The 19,625-nt window shown below is 38.9% G+C and overlaps 1 protein-coding gene across 4 annotated transcripts in view; it reads left to right on the top strand.

The window, feature by feature from the left end:
* LOC121151335 (regulating synaptic membrane exocytosis protein 2-like) overlaps positions 1 to 19,625 on the top strand; it is a 351,958-nt gene that overhangs the window by 81,222 nt on the left and 251,111 nt on the right. For all 4 annotated transcript variants that reach the window (XM_040972683.1, XM_040972685.1, XM_040972681.1 and 1 more), the window contains exon 2: positions 7,647 to 7,857. In XM_040972683.1, coding sequence (XP_040828617.1) covers positions 7,647 to 7,857 — 211 coding nt within the window. The remainder of the gene's footprint in view (positions 1 to 7,646; positions 7,858 to 19,625) is intronic.

Here is a 19,625-nt window from a genome sequence, read left to right on the forward strand (position 1 = left end):
TGTATTGGAAGTGGTGTACATGGGCCCCTACTTACACTTGGGAGACCCAGATCAGGCTCCTGACTCCTTGCTTTAGTCCTATCTAGCCATAGGCAGTATGGTCATTTGGGAAGAGAATCAACAGATGGAAGGTCTCTTTCTTTTGCTCTGGCATCTAACTCTACGTTTCAAGGAAATAAATCTTTTAAAAAAGGATGTGGCTTTGAATTAATATAAAATTGTAAAAAATTGTAATATTAACAAGGTTGAACCTTCCCATTGCTGGATATAATTCTCCCATTGCTTAGGTCACTGTACCAATTAGCTTTCCATCATTACAATGAAAGATCTGACATAGATTTCTTATAAAGAAAAGATTTTTAGGCTTATGGCTTTGGAGGCTCAAAGATACAGGGTTTTTGGTGGCTGAATTTTGGTTGGAACCTTGTAGAAAATAATGGATGATGGAGCAAGTGTGGAGGAAAGATGGTATTTTGTACCAGAAAGCAGAGAAAATGGGAGGGGGGCCAGGTTTGCTTCTCTTTAAATGACTCATTCATGAGAGCTCAGGAGGCAACCTGAGAGCATGCTACCAAGAGCATGTCCCCACTAACCTGAGGAACTCGTGCTGGCCGTCAGCTCCCAGCTTCGACCATACCCCATTGCCATCATCCTGGGGAATCTTGACTGCAAACAGTGGACACTTTCAGGGCACTCAAATCATAGTAGATGCCTTTGATTGTTTTGTCAGTGTTTTGTATTTTTCAGCATAAAAAAATCCAAATATACTTTGTTGGATTTTTGCTTGCCTTTTTCTTTTTTCTTTTTAGTATTATTGTAGCCTCTTTGTAAAAGTTTGGATTTCTAACTCTGTGCTGCCAGAATATAGTTGTTTTTGCACATTGATATTATATGTTGTGACCTTTATAAACTCATTTGCTTAAGGCATTTTTGGGATAGTTTGTATTTTATAAATATTTATTTTTCTGTTTTGAAAGTCAGAGTTGCAGAAAGAGAGCAATAGAGTCACAGAGATATAGAGAGATCTTCCATCTCTTTGTTCACTACCCAAAGGGCTGCAGTGGTCTGTCCTGGGCCACACTTAAGCCAGGATCAGAAGCTTCATCTGGGTCTCCCATGTGGGTATCAGTGACCTAGGCACTATCTCCTACTGCCTTTCATAGTCCATTAGCAGGGAGTTGAATAGGAGGTGAAGTCACCAAGATTCAAGTTGTCTATATGGGAAGCAAGTGTTACAAGCAGTAGTTTTATCCACTATGCCACAATGCTGGCCCTTGTAGCCAGTGACATGTGTCATGTATGGAATTTTTGCTAGAGCAAGTGAGAGAGAGAGAGAGAGAGAGAGAGAGAGAGAGAGAGAGCGAGAGAGAGAATGCTTCTGTTCACTGGTTTGCTTCCTAAATTCCCACAGTAGCTAGAACTCGGTTCGGGAAGGTGGACTTAGGAGATGGAGCCAGACATCATACTCAGATAGTCCACTGTGGGATGGGGATCTTAGCTGCCAAGCTAAACACTTGTCCATGAATTATAATTTTAATGTTATTCAATCATATTTGCTAGTATTTTGCTTCCAACCTTTACAAATGTGTTCACCATGGACACTGGCCTTTAATATTTTCTTGGTGTCCTTATTTGACTTTCGCATCAGGGTAGAGTGTCCTTATGGAGTAACATTGGAGCTATTCCTTCATTTTCACTCTGAGAAAATTTGAGAATGGCTGATATGAGCTCTTTTCAATTGTTCTGTGGAATTCAGCAATGAAGCCATCATCTCCTAGGAGACTTTTTACATTAGATTCATTTCTTGTTATACTCTATTCAGATTGTTTCTTCATGTGTCTCTGAAAGAGTTTTCTAATTTTGTGTGTGTGTGTGTAATTGTTCATGGTAGTCTCTTGTGATTCTTTGTGTTTCTATGGTCTGAGTTGTAGTTTCTCATTTCAATAAATTCAATTCTCATTTCAATAAATGAAATTCTGATTGTTATAAACTTTGGTCTTTGGCCTGTTTTTGCTATATCATAAATTTTAGTGTATTGTATTTCCATTTCTATTTGTATTATTTTTAAATTACATTTAAAATTTCCTTCTTTGACCAATTGGTTGTTCAATAACAAGTTGTTTAATTTCCACATACTAATGTATTTTCTAAAATTCCTCCTACTATTGATTTCTAGTTTCAGGCCATTATGGTAAACAATGCTTTTATGTGATTTGTTTTGTGGCTTGGCACGCTATCTTGGTGAGTGTTCTCTGTGCATGTGAGAAGAATTTGTAATATGCTGTTTATTACTCAGTGGAATTGTGAAAATATGATTTGGGTTCACTGTTTCCTTGTTTGATTTTGCTTTTGGAATTTGTTCATCGTTGAAAATGTGATATTAAAGTTCACAACTGTAATTATTTTAAAGCTTAGTGCATACTTTAGATATATTAGTATTTATATATTTAGTGTCCTAAACTTGCTGTATATGTATCAATAATTGTGATATCTTCTTAATGAATGCCTTCCTTTTTATTATATAATTACATTCTTTGCTACCTTTTTACAGTGCTTGACTTACACTTTGTTTGAAAAAAATATAGCTAATTTTTCTCTCTTTCAATTCCATTTGTGTGGAATGACTTTCTGACTTTTCACTTTGAATCTAAATATGTCCTAGAGATGAAATCAATCTTTTGTAGGTCACAACTAGTTGAATCTTTTTTGTTTCTCTATTTGGTTTTTCTATGTTTTTTGATTGGAGAATTTAATCCATTAATCTTCATTGAAATTGTTGATGGCTAAGTATGTATTACTGTTACTTTATTTTTTTAGAATTGTTTGATTGAATCTTCCTTCCTTTTTTCTCTTGCTGTCTTTGTGCTTCAAAGATGTGTTCTTGTGGTATGCTTTACTTTTTGTTTCTATATGTCTGCTGAAGAATTTTTCTTGGTAGTTATGAGGATTACAAAGGTATTTTGTTATTATTATTATTAAAAATTTATTGTAGGGCTTGGCACGGTAGCCTGTTGGTTAAAGTCCTCGCCTTCCATGCACCAGGATCCCATATGAGTGTCGGTTTGTATCCTTGTTGCCCCATTTCCCTTCCAGTTCCCTGCTTGTGACCTGGGAAAGCAGTAGAGGATGCACCAAAACCTTTGGCCCCTGAACTCAAGTGGGAGACCCGGTAGAAGCTCCTGGCTCCTGGCTTCGGATTAGTTTAACACCTATCATTGCTTGGAGAGTGAACCAGCAGATGGAAGATTTTTTTCTGGATGGAAGATCTTTCTCTCTGTCTCTCCTTTGTTCTCTAAATCTGATTTTCCAATAAAAATAAATAAATCTTTTAAAACAATATTATAATTGAAGGGTGGAGTTACCAAGAGAGAGGAAGAGGCATGGTGCAGGGAAGTGAGAGAGAAAAACCTTCCTTTCTCTTGTTTATTCTTCAGATTGCTACAGCATCCAGGTTTGACCAAGCCAAACCCAGGAAGCCAGAGACCAGGAGCTTCTTCCATGTCTCCCATGTGGGTGGCAGGGTCCCAGGGCATTTGGGACAACTTCCTCTGCTTCTCCCATGCCACTAACAGTGTGTTAAATTGGAAGTGGAGCAGCTAAGACACAATTAGATTGCCTTTAGAGATGCCAGCATTGCAGATTTCAGCTACACCTGCCACACCATGAAGTCGGCCTCCTGTTTTATTGTCATAATAGCCTATTTTAAACCAATAATGGCCAAACTTTGAACGCATTAAAAATTAACTTTTTTCCATCTCTACCACATTTTTATATTATGCATGCTTTTGTGAATTATTCTGGCTACCAATATTTAAAATGCTTTCTTCCAAATTATGTATTAATAGTAATACATATACATCTTTGTGAGATATAGTGCAATATTTCAACACCTATACACAATGTAAACCAATTAAACCATAGAACTAACCTTTTCACTGCCTTATCTTTTCTTTGTGTTAGGAGCTCACCAGTTACTCTCCTTCAGTTCTTCATGTTGTGTGTCATATTTTATTGTGAACTGTAGTTGGCCCTCTGCTATGAAACACTGTAATATGTTACTGCTGAGTATATGTTATTATTTTAAATAGTTTTACCTTTTAATGTTCATGTTAAAGCTTTCATTGATGTATATATGCTACTATCACAGTATTAGTGTATTTTTAATTTGACAGTGAGTTTCTTTTTACCAGTAAATTTCATGCTCTTACATGTCTTCAGCCTGAACAACTCTGCTTAGCATTTCTTGTAAGGTTAGTCTAGTACTGATGAGCTTCCTCCAATTTTGTTTGGGACAATCTGTATCTCACCTTTCTTTTTTAATTATGTAGACTTAAAATGATTATTTATTTGAAAGACAAAGAGAGAAGAGACAGAGGACTTCCACCTACTGATTTACTCTGCTAATGCCTGCCAGCTGCTAGGATTGGGCCATTCAGAAGCCAGGAGTCCAGAATTCACTGTGTCTTCCATGTGGGTGGGAAGGACCCAACCACTTGGGTGCCCTTCATGTTGCACATTAGCCAGAAGCTGGAATCAGAAGCAGAACTGGCATACCTAGCAGCATCTTAAATACCATGCCAAATGTGCAGCACTTTCCTTTATTTCTTAAGGATAGCTTTGCTGGATGTAGTTGGTTTTTTTTTTTTTTTTTTTTGATTGACATTTTGTTCCCTTTTTTCTTCTCTGAATATGTATCATCTTGTTAAGGTTTTTGCTGAAAAGTCTGCTGCCAGTCTTCTTAGAACTCCCTTGTGTGGGCTTTGCTTCTTTCCTCTTACATCTGTCTGGGTCCTGTTTGACCATTAGGCATTTTTATGTAATCTTCTTTGAACTGAATCAGATTGAACCATGGACCTTCCTGTATCTGAATATTTGGATCTTTTCAGAATTTGGAAAATTTAGTTATAATTTTTTAGATATTCTTTTCTTCTTTGAACTCCCACAACTCCTTATTTTCTCTTCTGATCCTGTCCTGTAAATTCTGAAGACTTTCTTCTTGTTTTCCATTCTTTTTTCTCTCCTCATAGTATATTTTGAAACAATCTGTCTTCACACTCATATTTTTTTCCTTATTGATCATCTGTTGTTCAGTGCTCTCTTCAGAATTTTTCATTTTATTTGTTGTGTTTCTGAGGTTCAGATTCTCTGAAGTGTTTTTATAATTTCAGTTTGTCCATTTAGTTTCTCATGTAAGTCATTAACTTTTTTCTGTGATTTTTTTGAAGTTTAGTGAGCTTCCTTAAAATAATTGTGTTGAATTCTGTGGCAGTTTATTTGTTTACTTAAAATTAATTTGGAGCCAGCTGCTGGGAAGGCATTGTGGTTATTGGCAGTGTTATTTCCCCTTGATTTTCCTTTTTTTGTTGTTGTTGCCCTACATTGATGTTTACATTTAAAGAAATAGAAACCACCTTGGTAGGTACACTATGATTTTTTTTCTTTTTTTTTTTTTTTTTTGTGGGAACCCTCCTTGGTGTCCACCTATCTAGAGATTCCAGCAATCTGTCATGGTCTGTGAAAGTGCATGCTTGTAGAATCCTTAGGCAACCTCGTCTAGTGTATGTGTCAGTAAATACTTAGACACTGAACCTGGGTCTACTATGGTGGTGAAACTGTTGATTGACTTTCCAGGGTTGGTCTTGGAGCTCCTAGCTGTGGGGACTGATTTGGGTTAGGCCTCAATCTTTTGTCAAAAGAGGACTTTTAAAATACTGAGATGAGCCTGGAACCTGATTCAAGGGCTGGCCCACTGTCAGTGGGGTGGTGCTTATTTTGAGTACTGTGGGGTGGTCCTCATGGGTGGACCGTTGACTGTTTATATTTATCTGTTTATGGAGGATAACATCTTGGCCCTGAGCTATACCATGGCAAACATTGCCCAGGGTTCTATTGGAGCATTATATTGAACAGATTGGCCTGGAAGTTATGACTTTGACTGACATGGTACTGGAAAAGCCTGAAATTTGTGTCCAAGTGTGCCTGCCTGGTATGTTAAACCAAGTATCTCCACTTGGCACTTTGATAAGCTGAAGTTCTTACCTGGTCCTATGATGGTCACCTCTATCTTTTACATTCTTGTCAAGGTGAAAGAGTATGTAAAATTTCTGCTTGGCAAGGGTTGTTGCTTGCTTTATATACTCAAATCTAGTAGATTGAAGAAAAGTCATGGTTTTTGCACATTGGCCATTTTGTTGTTAGGTTGGGGAGTGTTATTATGTGTTATTTTCCAAATTAAGTGGATCTATTTATCACCTTTAACTTTCTTCTTTTTAAAAACATAAATAATAGAAGAACAGTTTTATCACTATTTTTAATAATTACAAATAATATTCTGTTTGCCATCTTTTTCTAACCCTTTTGATTTGTTATTAAAGTAAAACCTGAGTATTTTTACTTGCACAGTCACATTTGTTAGATTGTTGTTAGTACATAATGCTTTTTATGATCAAATAGTGCTCAAACTTGGTAAGCAGATTGAAATAACTAAGGAACATTCGTTTGTCTGTCTTTTCCCTTATGTTTGAATTCTTCAGATTGTTCCAGTCAAACTTGATTTGAAAGTTATACGTTCTTGCGTTACCAGAAGTCAAATTAACTTTCTGTATTTCTGAAGCCAAACAATCAAAGATGGTATTTTTAATGTTTTGGAGCCTATTTTTAGAAATATGTTGCAAATTAGAGAAATTGTAGACTTTTTTTTTTTAAAGATTTATTTTTATTATTTATTTATTGGAAAGGCGGATATACAGAGAGGAGAGACAGAGAGGAAGATCTTCCGTCCGATGATTCACTCCCCAAGTGAGCGCAACGGGCCGATACTATGCCGATCCGAAGCCAGGAGCCTCTTCAGGGTCTCCCACGTGGGTGCAGGGTCCCAAAGCTTTGGGCCGTCCTCAACTGCTTTCCCGGGCCACAGGCAGGGAGCTGGAAGGGAAGCGGGGCTGCCGGGATTAGAACCGGCGCCCATATGGGATCCCGGGCGTGCTAGGCGAGGACCTTTAACCACTTGCGCCACCGCGCCGGGCCCAAGAAATTGTAGACTTTTTAAGAATGGTTTATTTGAAAGTCAGAGTTACAGAGAGAATAGGGAGAGAAAGAGTGAGAGATTGTTGGAGACAAGGAGACAGAGATTGGGGAAAGGGAGAGATAGAGAGAGATCTCTCCAAGTGACCATAGTGGTTGCACTGGACCAGGTGAAAGCCAGCACCCAGGAGCTTCATTTGTATTTCCCCAGTGGGTTGAGGAGCCCAAGGATGTGAGCCATCTTCCCCTGCTTTCCCACAAGGAGCTGGGTTGGAATCAGAGAAGCTAGTGTTTAAACTGGTGCCTGTATGGATGCTAGCATTGCAGGTAGCATTCTTAACCCATTATGCTAAAACACTGGCCCTGAAATTGTAGAATTTTAAATCAAAGAAATATCCTCAGAAACATGTTTTATTGATTTTGATATGAATATCAGAAAGAATACATACAACACTTTTAAGATGTAATGTGCTGTGCAAAGTTTTAATATGTAAGTTGGAAAATCGTATTTTTATTTTTTATTATTTTTATTCTCTGATTTTTTTTTGTGTATAAAATTATGCCTATATATCTGAGACCACCACCAGGAAACCAATTTTTTTCTTATTTGTTGTTTTCCACAGAAAACTGCATCAGCAGTTTGAAATGTACAAGGAGCAGGTAAAGAAGTTGGGAGAAGAATCACAGCAACAGCAAGAACAGAAGGGTGATGCTCCGACCTGCGGAATCTGCCACAAAACAAAGTTTGCCGATGGATGTGGCCATAACTGTTCTTATTGCCAAACAAAGTTCTGTGCCCGTTGTGGAGGCCGAGTATCATTACGATCAAACAAGGTACAGCAGTGAAAAACTACATTTCATATTTCTTTTTCAGTTACAAAATAAAATAGGTAACTAAAATTACTCTTGCGGTTAACGCACGAATGAAAACTTTCTCTTATCACCTTTATCTTAGATAAAAAGTTATACTACAAATTTCCATTGGATTGAAATTATTTTCCCTTGCTTTATGTCAGTTTGCGTATCACTTTAATTAGAATTATAGGATCTTGCACTTTCAAAGATGATGGCAGAAGTTTAGAGACCTTGGGAAAGAGTCTATTTTTAAAGCCATAGAACTGATTAATGGTACAGTTTTGACATAATTTTGTTCATTGTGATATATTCTTTTATAAATTTGATAGAGTTGCTTTTCCTTTGGTAAATTTCCTTGTATTTTCAAAGTAGCTCTCCAGGTTTGTGATTGTTTTTCATAATTTTATAGGTTTTGAAGATACTGTACTCATTTTTAAAAAATTATTATCTTATTTTGGTAATCTTTACATAGTTGATTAGGGCACAAAGGGTCAAGAGCTAGAGGAAAGTGGGTAAGATCATTGTTTCCACATTATTTTTAATTTTTTCTGTATCTGGGGTGAGAGGGGAGATAAAGGCAGAAACCCCGCTCATCCTCCCATCCACCCAGGGTCCCCGATGTGGGGCATGCGCCTAAGGCACTGCTCAAGTGGTTTTGAGAGTTCAGCAGTTCTGAATTGCTGCCAATTTCGCCATTCCATGCATGATGAAATCTCTCCAGAAGCCACCGGCCGACATAGTCCATCTTAGATTCTCCGTTTGTCCAATTTTTATTGCCAACCCATGGCTGGCGTAGTTGATTCACTTATTCTGTCATCCATCCTCTGTTGTGGTACCAAGTGTCCTCTGCAGGTTCCGATGGACTGCTGTATTCTCCATGTGTACCTGGATATGCTGTCCACTGCTCTGTCTAAACCACTGAGGAGGCTAAGCTTTGACATATGCACTCCATGGTCAGACCATGGAACTTGCACTTCTCTTCATGGTTGGGGTTCTGAGATCAGCAGTTCAATTGGAAGGATCCCTAAAGAAACTTCATCTGAGGTGATCCCAGACCTGATTTTTGTGTGTAGAGGGTCTAGCATAGTCTGTCACCCCAGTCAGCTTATGCACATGTTGGTAGTTGCAATTTCTGGGTCATTTCTGTTTCCAGCCCTGACTTCTACATGAACCAATGGGTGTTGGAGTCTAGCCTGATCCTGCCCACCACACTTGGCCCTCATGCAAACCAGTGGAAGCTGCAGCCTACTTGGAGCGACGTGGAATTACCCCTACCAGGGCTGCCCCCATCCTAGTTTCTGTGCTTGGCAGAATCTGCAGCAGACTGGTCCCGTCTGCCCCACATCCCTTTCAGCTCTCATACATGTCAGTAGGCATTGAAACCTAGTTCAAACTAACCAGTTCCACTATCCAGCCATGCACATGCTGGTGGGTGCTGTTCTGTCCAGCCACCCCATCCTCAGTTCTGGTTTTCATGCTCTCTAGTGAGAACAGTAACCCAAGAGGTAGGTGCCCACTATTTCCCTCCTAGGCCACTCCCATTCCCAGAACATGCACTCTCCAGGTGGTTCTGCAGTTTAACTTGACAGAATTAGCTACCCCCCTGCTAGCATCTGCTATCTGATGCTGCGGTGAAGCCCCACCAACCCTCATGCACTCTGATTTATGCTTGTACCAGTAAGAACAGTCAGCCTAGCCTGGCTTTTTCCTGATATAGCTCAAATGAGGCCCACAGGTGTTGTAGCCCTGCCTGGTCCGGCCTGGTTTACCCCCATCCCAACTCATGCTCTCCAGTGGGAGTGGCTGTCCAGTAAGGGAGCCCTCTACATTCCTCCTATCAGCTTTGTCCCCTCCTCCTCTGGTTTTCACGTGTGCTGGTTGGGTGCTGTGGCCTGGTCTAGCATGGCCCACCTTGCCTCAGCATTTGCCAGTGGGTGCTGTAGCTTGGCCTGGTCTACCTAGCTCATGCTCGTGAGGGTTACAGCATAGCCCAGCCTAACCGGCATCCAGTCCCAGCCGTAATGTATACTAGTGTGTGTTGCAACCAAACTTGGCCCAACCCACACTCTATTCTGGTGCTCAGATTCACTAGCAAGTGATGTGAACTGGTTCAGCCTGGTTGCCCCCTACCTATGCCAAATGTATGCCAGTGGGTACCATTCTTTGACCTGGTCTGGGCTGCTGCCTATCATGGTTCTTGTGCTCACCTGCAGGGACTGTGTCCCAAAGGGGAGTTTCCAAGCTCCTCCATCAGAACCTCTCCCAATGTCAGATCTCGCGCACATTGGTGGTTCTATGGACCAATTCTACTTAGTCCACCTCCTGTCCTGGCAGGAACAATGGCCTTTCCTGACTGGCCTTCAACCCATTCCTGTTCTTACTGTTGAATGTTTCAGCCCATCCAAGGCTCATCCATACCCAGAAATGGCTCACACATGGCTCAGTAGGGGCAGAGACCTAGCCTAGTTTGTCCTACACCTACCCTGGTCCTCCAGAACACTAGATGGTGCTGGCGTCTAGTCCAGTTCACTATGCTCAACCCCAATCCACATTTGTGCCGAGGGACACTGCAGCCATATCTGGACCAGAACACAACCCCCACTCTGGCTTCTGCATTCACCAGTGGGAATCCCAATTCAGCCAGGGTGTACCCTTAGCTCCCTGACTAGGCCTGTTTCCAGCCATAGATCATGTACGTGCCAGTGGTTGCTCTGATCCAGCTTGGAATAGTGTCCTACCTCTCTTGGCCTTTACCTTAGATGCTGTAGCCTGGCCTGACCTGGCCTGCCCCTATTCCCAATTCTGGCTGGTTGGTGATGGAACCTGGCCCTACTCAGTCTATTCCCATCTCTGGCTCATGCAAACCAGTAGGTGTAAGAGCCTAGCTTGGCATGACCTGTGTTCTAGCCTAATTTCTGTTCTTGTTGGTGAGCTAAGGTTTGCCTGGCCCTGCCCCGTCCACCCCTTCTCAACACCAATCCATACATTAGCCAACAGTTGGAGCTACTTTGCCTAGCTTGCCCAACCCCCAGGCCTGGACCATGTGATCGTCATTGAGAGTTATGACCCACTAAGGGAGTTTCCCAAGTTTCCCCACTTGACCCACTCCCTGACCCAGATCTCATAGATGGCAGTGGGTATTAGGCCAATGCCCGGCAAAGTCTGCCTTTCTATCTTTGCGTTGTATGAGCTGGTGAACGTTGCAGCCTGGCCCACCCCACACCCTGTCTTAGGATGAACATTCGGGTGCTGCAGCCTGGAACTGCCCAGATTGTTGTTGGTCTCTTTACCCATGAGTGATTAGGTTCCTAGCTCAGCCCATCACCACCCCAACTCTTGAGCTAAACAATGGGACTTATATTTCCACAGGGTTGGGGATCTAAGCATCCCCCACAGGATCTAACTCCAGACCTGGTTCTCTTATGTGCTAGTTAGTGTCATGGCCCTGCCTAATGTGACCCATCCCCTGATCCAACATTCTATCAGGTACTAGCATCTGACCTTGCTAGGCAGACCCCCAGCCTTAGCTAGCATCTGACCTTGCTAGACAGGCCCCCAGCCTTAGCTTTTGCATGGATTGGCATGTGGTGGTCAGTATTGTTAGGTGGTAACAAGTCTGCACAGGACTCACATGTATGTTGGTGTATCAGTCTGACCCATACAGATCGTCTGGTCTTTCCCCTCTAAACCACCAGGTCTCAGTACCCTTGCTTACCTTCAAGGAAAAGTTACTCTGACATTGAGAGTCCCTCAGGATTAATTCCTCACCAACATGCACAGTGGTCTCATTCATGGACATACCTAGGTAGCAGTTCCACAACCGCAAGACCCCAGAGCTCGTGGCCAGCAGGTGGACTCTGGAGCCAGTTGGTTCACTGGTCCCCCAGGATTTGCTCACTGCATGGTAGCAGTGGCTGAAGCCAGGGCCCCAAGCACTAAGTCTGACCTGGCTTGGGTGCTCCCAGCAGCCTAGTGCTGGAAACTCTCTGTACCCAGGACCCAAGGTCGAATTCTGAAGCTACTGTCCTCTTTAACATTACTTAAATAAGTCATTCAACGTGAAATTTAAAGAAGAAATGTTAAGGTTTTTTTCCCATAATTTCACTAGAATGTTATAGTTTATTCCTCACTTTTGATAATAGGTTAATGCTACTTAAAGACTGTTTTGCTGAAAGCAACAAATTATCCAAAGAATGTTTGCCTTAGTAAATATTTTAGAATTTGCTTTTGTGTCTTCATTAATGTCTTTATCCTATTTATTCACTTAGGTAGCTTTTAACTAGGAAGTTTATATGTTTAAATACATTGTTTAGATTTAATTTTAGAATTAGTTCATCTGTGTGATTTCATTTCTTCATATTTTGTTTTCCTTTCCTTTCCTTATTATTTTGTTTAGAATTGGTATTAGTTCATTTGTTGAAGTTTAATAGACTTCATCGACTTCATCACTGAAGCCATTTGGAAATATTTTGCTTTCATTTGTTTGAAAGATTTTAAATATAATTTTAATTTTCTTAATAAACATATTTTATTCAAGTTATCAGTTTTTTCTTGAATCAATTTTCATAGCTGTGTCTTTCAGGGAACTTGTATAATTGTGAATAGTTATTTAACGGCATAAAAGATTCATAGCATTTGATTATGAGTTTTTTACTTTCTTAGAAACAGCAATGATGCCACTTTCAATTTTTATATGGGTAATTTGTGTCTTATGTCTTTATGTGCTATTAAGGTTGGTTAGTTGTTACTTTTATCGATCTTTTCCTAGCATCAGCTTTTGGTTTCATGAAATTTTTTTCCATTGTGATTTTTGTTGTGATAGTTATTATTCTTATCCTACTTACTTTGGGGTACATTGTCTCTAATTTCTTGAAGTAGATGCTGAAGTTTTTTTTCTTTGAGATTTTTCTTTTTTTCTGCTGTAGTAGTCACATGCTGTGGAACAAAGAGGTAAGCCCCACCATTCATTTCCTCTTGGTCATGACAATAAACGGAGCCAGTCCTTCCAGGGACTCTGGCACTGCTTTTTCAGAAAGAATAGCCTCGCCTTTTGTTCTACACCCCATACTCCACATTTCCTTCCAAACAACTACCACCCAGGGAGAAGGACCTACCAAGGATAGAATGTCCAGGGAAAACTACTGTAGTTCCTGCCCACGTCTCCATTTTTCCACAGTTCCCCAACCCTAGACAGTCAAACTGCCGGAATACTGAGCTCTGGCCATGTGTTTGTTCCATATTCTGTTCAGAATCATGTACTTCTTCAGATTTGTTTTTTAAAATTATTATTATTAATCTGATTTTCTGCTCCCTCCATCTTTTTCTGTTTTGCTTTTCTTTCTTAACAGTAACTGTACTCCGTGGATAGTATTTTAGTGGCCAAAATTCTGTTATGATGCTTTTTCATTTGCTTTCAGCTAAAAATACTTCTAATTTTCCCTTTTCTTCTTTGACTCATGGATTATTGAGAAGCATGTTATTTTTATTTAAACACTGGGGACTTTTCAAAGATCTTTTTATTAATGATTTCTACTTCATCCCACTATGGGCCAAGAACATACTTTGTATGCCTCAAACCCTTTACAATTTATTGATCATTGTTTTATGGATCAGAATGTGGCTTATTTTGGTAAAATTTCCATATATTCTTAAGAAGGGAATATATTCTATTTTCAGCTAGAACCTTTTTTTTTTTGCTAAAGCTTATTTTTAAATTTAAATGTACTGCATGGTTTATGATACAGTACATTTAATTAGAGAAAAAAATTTTCTAACTTGATACCCAGTTGCCTTCTTATGATGATTAAGAGTTTTTGGTTTTCTTTATGAATATAAGATAGATATAGAAAAATGGCAGTAAAAATAGACTCCTCCATTAACTCTACCATCATGTAGAGTTAATATAGAGCAAATATAGAGGTGAGTTGAGTGTTTGATGTAGCAGTTAAAATGCCACTTGGAACACTGACATCCCAAATTGGAGTTCCTGCGTTGAAGTTACAGCTTCTCATCAGATTCCAATGTCCTACTGATGTATACCAACGGAGATAGCAGGTGGTTCTGAGAAATTAATGGAAGCGCATTTGTTATATAGCTTTAGGTATTACAATAAGTAATAGTAGTATCTTCATTTGAGAAAATATTTGGTGGCTTTTTTCTTTAGTGCACAAAACATAAATAGTAAGATTTCTTGACAAGTACCTAACAAAGAGGGCCCTATTCTTGATAGTCTTAAATATAAATGTATTATATGGAGTCTACAGATATTATGTACAAAAGATATACTTTTGCTCATTGCATACATACTAACTGCATTCTTTGCTAATAAATGCAGGATATATGCTCAACATTTGACTGGTAAATAAATGCTGAATATTTGTGTGAAATTAAGTCACATCTGGGGTGAGCATTTGATTCAGTAATTAGAATGCCATTTGTAAAACTTGCATCCCACCTTGCTACTCTTGTGTGCTAGTTCATGTTCTGCTTCCAATGATTAGTAAGAAAGAGTATTGAAATAGGTGACAATACTGAGATTTGTCTATTTTCCTGCACAATTTTATCAGTTTTCATTTCATGTATTTTAAAGCTCTATTTCTAGGTGCATAAAGACTGGGATTGTTATATTCTCTTAGTGTCATGACCTGTTTATTGTTATTAAATGTCTGTCTTTATTCTTAACACTCGTTGCTCTAAAACCAGTTCTTATGCTGGTATTAATCCATTTTGTGCCATCATCCTAAGTATAGGACACATATTAGAACTTAGAGCAATAAATATACCATTGATGGGAATTTTAAAAAAATGTGCCGCCATTGAAATATTTACAGAATTGAAAACTTGGGACTTAATGGATGAACATGCTATATGTTTTTCTATTCTTTTGCTTATGTATATAATCATGTGTTATTTGTGTGAGGGTTTCTTTTTTAATGTTTCTTATACTTCCTTTTTTTTTAAAAGATTTATTTTATTTTTATTGGAAAGTCACATGTACAGAGAGGAGGAGAAACAGAGAGGGAGATCTGTCCATTGATTCACTCCCCAAGTGGCCATAACAGCCAGAGCTGAGCTGATCTGAAGCCAGGAGCCTGGAACCTCTTTTTGGTCTCCCACTTGGGTGCAGGGTCCCAAAGCTTTGGGCCGTCCTCGACTGCTTTCCCAGGCCACAAACAGGGAGCTGGATGGGAATCGGGGCTGCTGGTATTAGAACTGGTGCCAATATGAGATCCTTAATGCAAGCAAACTGATGATTTCATCTGCTAGCTATTGTGCAAGACCCTGTTTCTTATATTTCTATCAGTATAGTTTTTTATATTTCAAAAAGTAATGGTAAATACTTTTAACTTTTTGAAATTTAATGCTCAAAAATTTGCCTTCATAGTTTTACAAGATATTGTTGCCAGATGTAGAAGTCTACGTTGGATTTTTTTGTATTTTAAAGTCATTGCTTGTTTATGTTCTCCTTTTCTCAGATTCTGATAGTAAAATTGTGATATTCTCATGTTTATTTTTTTGTTCATTAATATTCTTCTGGTTTCTTAAACAGTCTTAAATTTAGTTATGTGTAACTCAATTATGATGTCTTATAATGTGTTTTTTCATATTTCTTGTGATGGAGGTTTGTTGAACATTTTGGATTTGTGATTTATAGTTTATTTGACTTGAGAAAATTTTGGCCATTGTCTTTAAATATTTATCCTGATTGCCCCTCTCTCTTCTCTCATCCAGGAATTCCCATTATCTGTATATCAGGTTGCTTGACTTTATGCTAAAGTTTACTTATGTTCTTTGTATTACACGAAATTTTGTTTTTCTCCTTGTGTTTCATTTTTTAATATTCTATCACTATGCTTTTAAGGGTACTTTACTGTCAAACCTGGTGTTTATACACTTCAATGCATATATTTTTTTATCTCAGATGTAGTTTTAATGGCTACAGTTCCAATTTTGGATTTCTTTATATTTTCCATATGCTGCATAAATTCTGAACATTATATCATACAATTATTATTTTCATGTCTTCATTTGCCAGTTATAATATTTATGTAAGTTCTGGGTTAGTTTGATAGCTATCAATGTTATATGTTTTTCTGAGTCTTTGCATCTCTCTTATCTTACATGTAAATGCTAGACACTGTAAATTTTACTTTTTGTGTTTGTTATTTTTTTGCATTACTGTTACTTTTCTAGATTTTTCTTCTGCAATGCGGAAGAAACAGTTTGATACTTTTTTCTTTTATAACTTGTCAAGTGGATATGGAACAGTGCTCAATTAAACATTCTTGTTCTGGAAGTAAGATTTTCTTGATATTTTGTGAATTATACATTTTTCCATGTTCTCTGTAACTATCCACTGTTCTCTCTCTAATATTTTATGTTTTATTCCTCTTTCCTGTGGTTTTGTTTTTTACATGCCTATTCACTGACCATTGCTGTGCTGTGAAGGCCTGTGTGTCACTTTGTGTGTCCCACTAACTTACTCTGTGATATGTAGGGCTACTGGTCTCTCTGGACTTTTTGCTTTTTGTTTCCAACTTCGCATGCCAGGCTGCACCTCTGCTCTTTCTTACTTCCTTGCAGCCTGCAAGGTATCCCAGTGCAGCAATCTGGGATAGTTGTGGGACTTAATCTTGTTTTCCATCTTATAACTAATACAATCCTTTATTGTCTCATGCCAAAAGTCTTAAAAATCATTGTCATATTTTTTGTCTGTTTTTTTTTTTCAAGCAAGGGGAAAACATTGGTTCCTTTTTTCTCCATTTGAATAGAAACGGAAGTTCTTAATGACATATGATTAGAGTTTAACTGCTTGAAATTAACTAGATGTAACACACCCAATTTTTCTTAATTTTCCTTTAATCTCTGAGAACTGTCAAGAGAAATAAAGTTGAATAATAAATAATCTAGAGTTTAGCTCAAGGAAGACAGTCTGGACTCTATTACTTTTTCTGCATTATCAGAGATTGGTCATGAAAAGCATTGCCTTGATGCTTTGGATATAATTTGTCTGTATTCTAAATGAAAACAATGGTTGAATTCAGTTTCTTTTTACTAAATTTGATCATCATGAGGATGCCTAGCTGCTTGATACAGAGTAAGAAGGTTTATGATGCCAAAAGATGCAAAGTAAATAAATTTCTTTGATTTATCATTGTCCTAAGGGACTAGGTTCAGTGAAATTTGGTTAGCCTATTCTTATGAAGTTCAGTGATGAGAATATAAGTATTTTACAGGTTAAAATTGAACCACTAAGCTGTTGAAAAATTTACTAGCAGGCCTGTAACCTCACAGTTAAAATGCTATTTAAGATAGCTGTGTCCTTGGGTCCAGCGCAGTAGCCTAGTATTCCTCGCCTTCATGCTCTTGGATCCCATATGGGTGCCTGTTTGTGTCCCAGCAGCCCGCTTCCCATCCAGCTCCCTGCTTGTGGCCTGGGAAGGCAGTCGAGGATGGCCCAAAGCCTTGGGACCCTGCACTTGCATGGAGACCTGGAAGAAGCTCCTGGCTCCTGGCTTCGGATTGGCTCAGCTCTGGCTGTTGCGGTTACTTGGGGAGTAAATCAACGGACAGATCTTCCTCTCTGTCTCTCCTCCTGTCTGTCTGACTTTTCAATAAGAATATGTTTAAACAAAAAAAAAAAATGCCTGTGTCCACATGATAGTACCTCTGTTTGGTTCCTGAATCTGGTTTTCAGCTGTTGCATTCATATGCAAGATCTGAAGTGAGTATCTGGCTTCTGGCTAGATTGCAGGTATTTGGAAAAATAAACTGGCAGATGGGAGTCCCTCCATCTCTCCTACTAAAATAAATATTGAAAATTCACTTAAGTAATATCCTAGGAGTGAGAGCTTCCTCGCCTCCACAAATGCTTGTAACGGCCAACTCTGTACTGGATAGAAGCCAGGAACTTCACCCAGCCATGTGAGTGGTAGGGTCCTGTCAACTTGGACTACCTTCTGCGGCTTTCCCAGCAGTGACACCATAAGGACGTTTGCTGGCACCCGTGTGAGAGGCTGGCATTGCAGATAGTGAGTGGCTTGATGCAATGTACCACAGTGCTGACCCCCTACCAATGTTTTTAAGTTAAAATAAATATTAATGCTTATTTTCAAACTTGAGATAATTCACATCTATAAAAAGAACATTGGAACCCTCTTTTGAGGTCTTGCTGCTCTAACTCCTTTTTCAATAAGCTTGTTAGAATGACATTGAATTTTACATAGATTAAAATAGAATTTTAATGTATTTTTTATTACTGGGATAAGTTATAAATTACCTCAGTTGTAATTTTACATGTTTAAAAAATGCTTTATTTATTTGAAAGAGTAACAGAGAGAGAAGGAGAGACAGAGGGAGCGATCTTCCATCTGCTGGTTCACTCCCCACTTGCCAGATGGCCCAGTGACCAGTGCTGTGCCAGGCTGAGGCCAGAGGCCTAGAGCTTCTTCTGAGTCCCTGACATGGAAGCAGGGGCCCAGGCTCTTGGATCATGTGCTGCTGCTGTCTGAAATGTGTTAGCAGGGAACTGGATTGGAAGTGGAGCATCCACGACTCAAACTGACACCCATTTGGGATACTAGTACTGCAGATGGTGGCTTAAACTGCTGAGCCACAGCAAGCCCTAATTTTCCAATTTTTAAATATCATTACTATCCCTTTTGCCTTATAAACCAGAAATCCAGGAATCATAGCTGTGTTCTTGTCTTTACCACTCATTCCCTGTAATTTCTTGAAAGAGGGAAAGGGGGAGACACAGAGTCACAGAGGTTTTCCATCCATTGGCCTCACTAGCCAGGGCTGAGCCAGGCCAGAGCCAGGAGCCTGGCACACCCTCTGAGTCACCCTCGTGGATGGCAGTTCCCCACAGTGGTTTGGTTCTGTGTTTTCTTCTCCAGTTACATGCTGTAGTGACTGCTGATGTTTATGGCTCTGCTCTCGTCTGTCAGTTCATCTCCTAAGTAGTCTTTCAGCTCTAGTCTTTGCCTCTCAGACTTCCTCCACACACATTTATGGCTAGATTTTGTGAAGTATGAATATTATGGTTTTCTACCTGAAAGCTAGAAATTTCTCATGAGTGAAATTTTTCGTGCCATGAAGAGCCCCTCCTTCATTTATTCCCTAAGTGTAGATACAAGTCTCATTCAATTAAATTATCTCGTTTCTCTTAAATGATCTCTGGCAATCTTATATGGTTGTTCATCCTGTTTTATTAATGTGAAATACTCCTTTTTTTCCCTCTAAGCCTCATCCTAATTCCATAATCCCTATATACCAGATGAACACCTACTCATTTCCTTCATGTAATTATTATTACTGTCATGTCCTTCATGATATTTTTTTAAATATCCCATGTGAATTAACAACTCAGTGATTTGTGCTATATAGGATTCTAGACCTACAATCTAGCACTGTTAATATCTTATTAATATCTTATTGTTTAATCGATCGCATTTCTTTACTCTTAATGACTTGTTTAGGTTCCTATGTATTTGTCATGTCAGCATATTACTTGTATTTAGTGAGCATGTTCTTGTTGAGTGAGTGAATAGAAGATAGAAATTTTGTACATTTATGTTATTCTAAGTTAGGTTTTTCTTCTTTTCTTTTAAAAATCTAATTCCTTGCAATTGCCTGGTCCTGTGGTATGCTTTCTTAAAGATATAGCTCAAACTTGTGGATGGATCAAAAACATAAACTATACAGATAGAATTAATTGTTGTTATTCTTGAAAAGAGACCAAACAT

Source organism: Ochotona curzoniae, unplaced genomic scaffold, assembly GCF_017591425.1.
Source record: "Ochotona curzoniae isolate NIBS_2020 unplaced genomic scaffold, NIBS_Ocur_1.0 contig_2318, whole genome shotgun sequence".
NCBI classification, from domain to species: Eukaryota; Metazoa; Chordata; class Mammalia; order Lagomorpha; family Ochotonidae; genus Ochotona; species Ochotona curzoniae.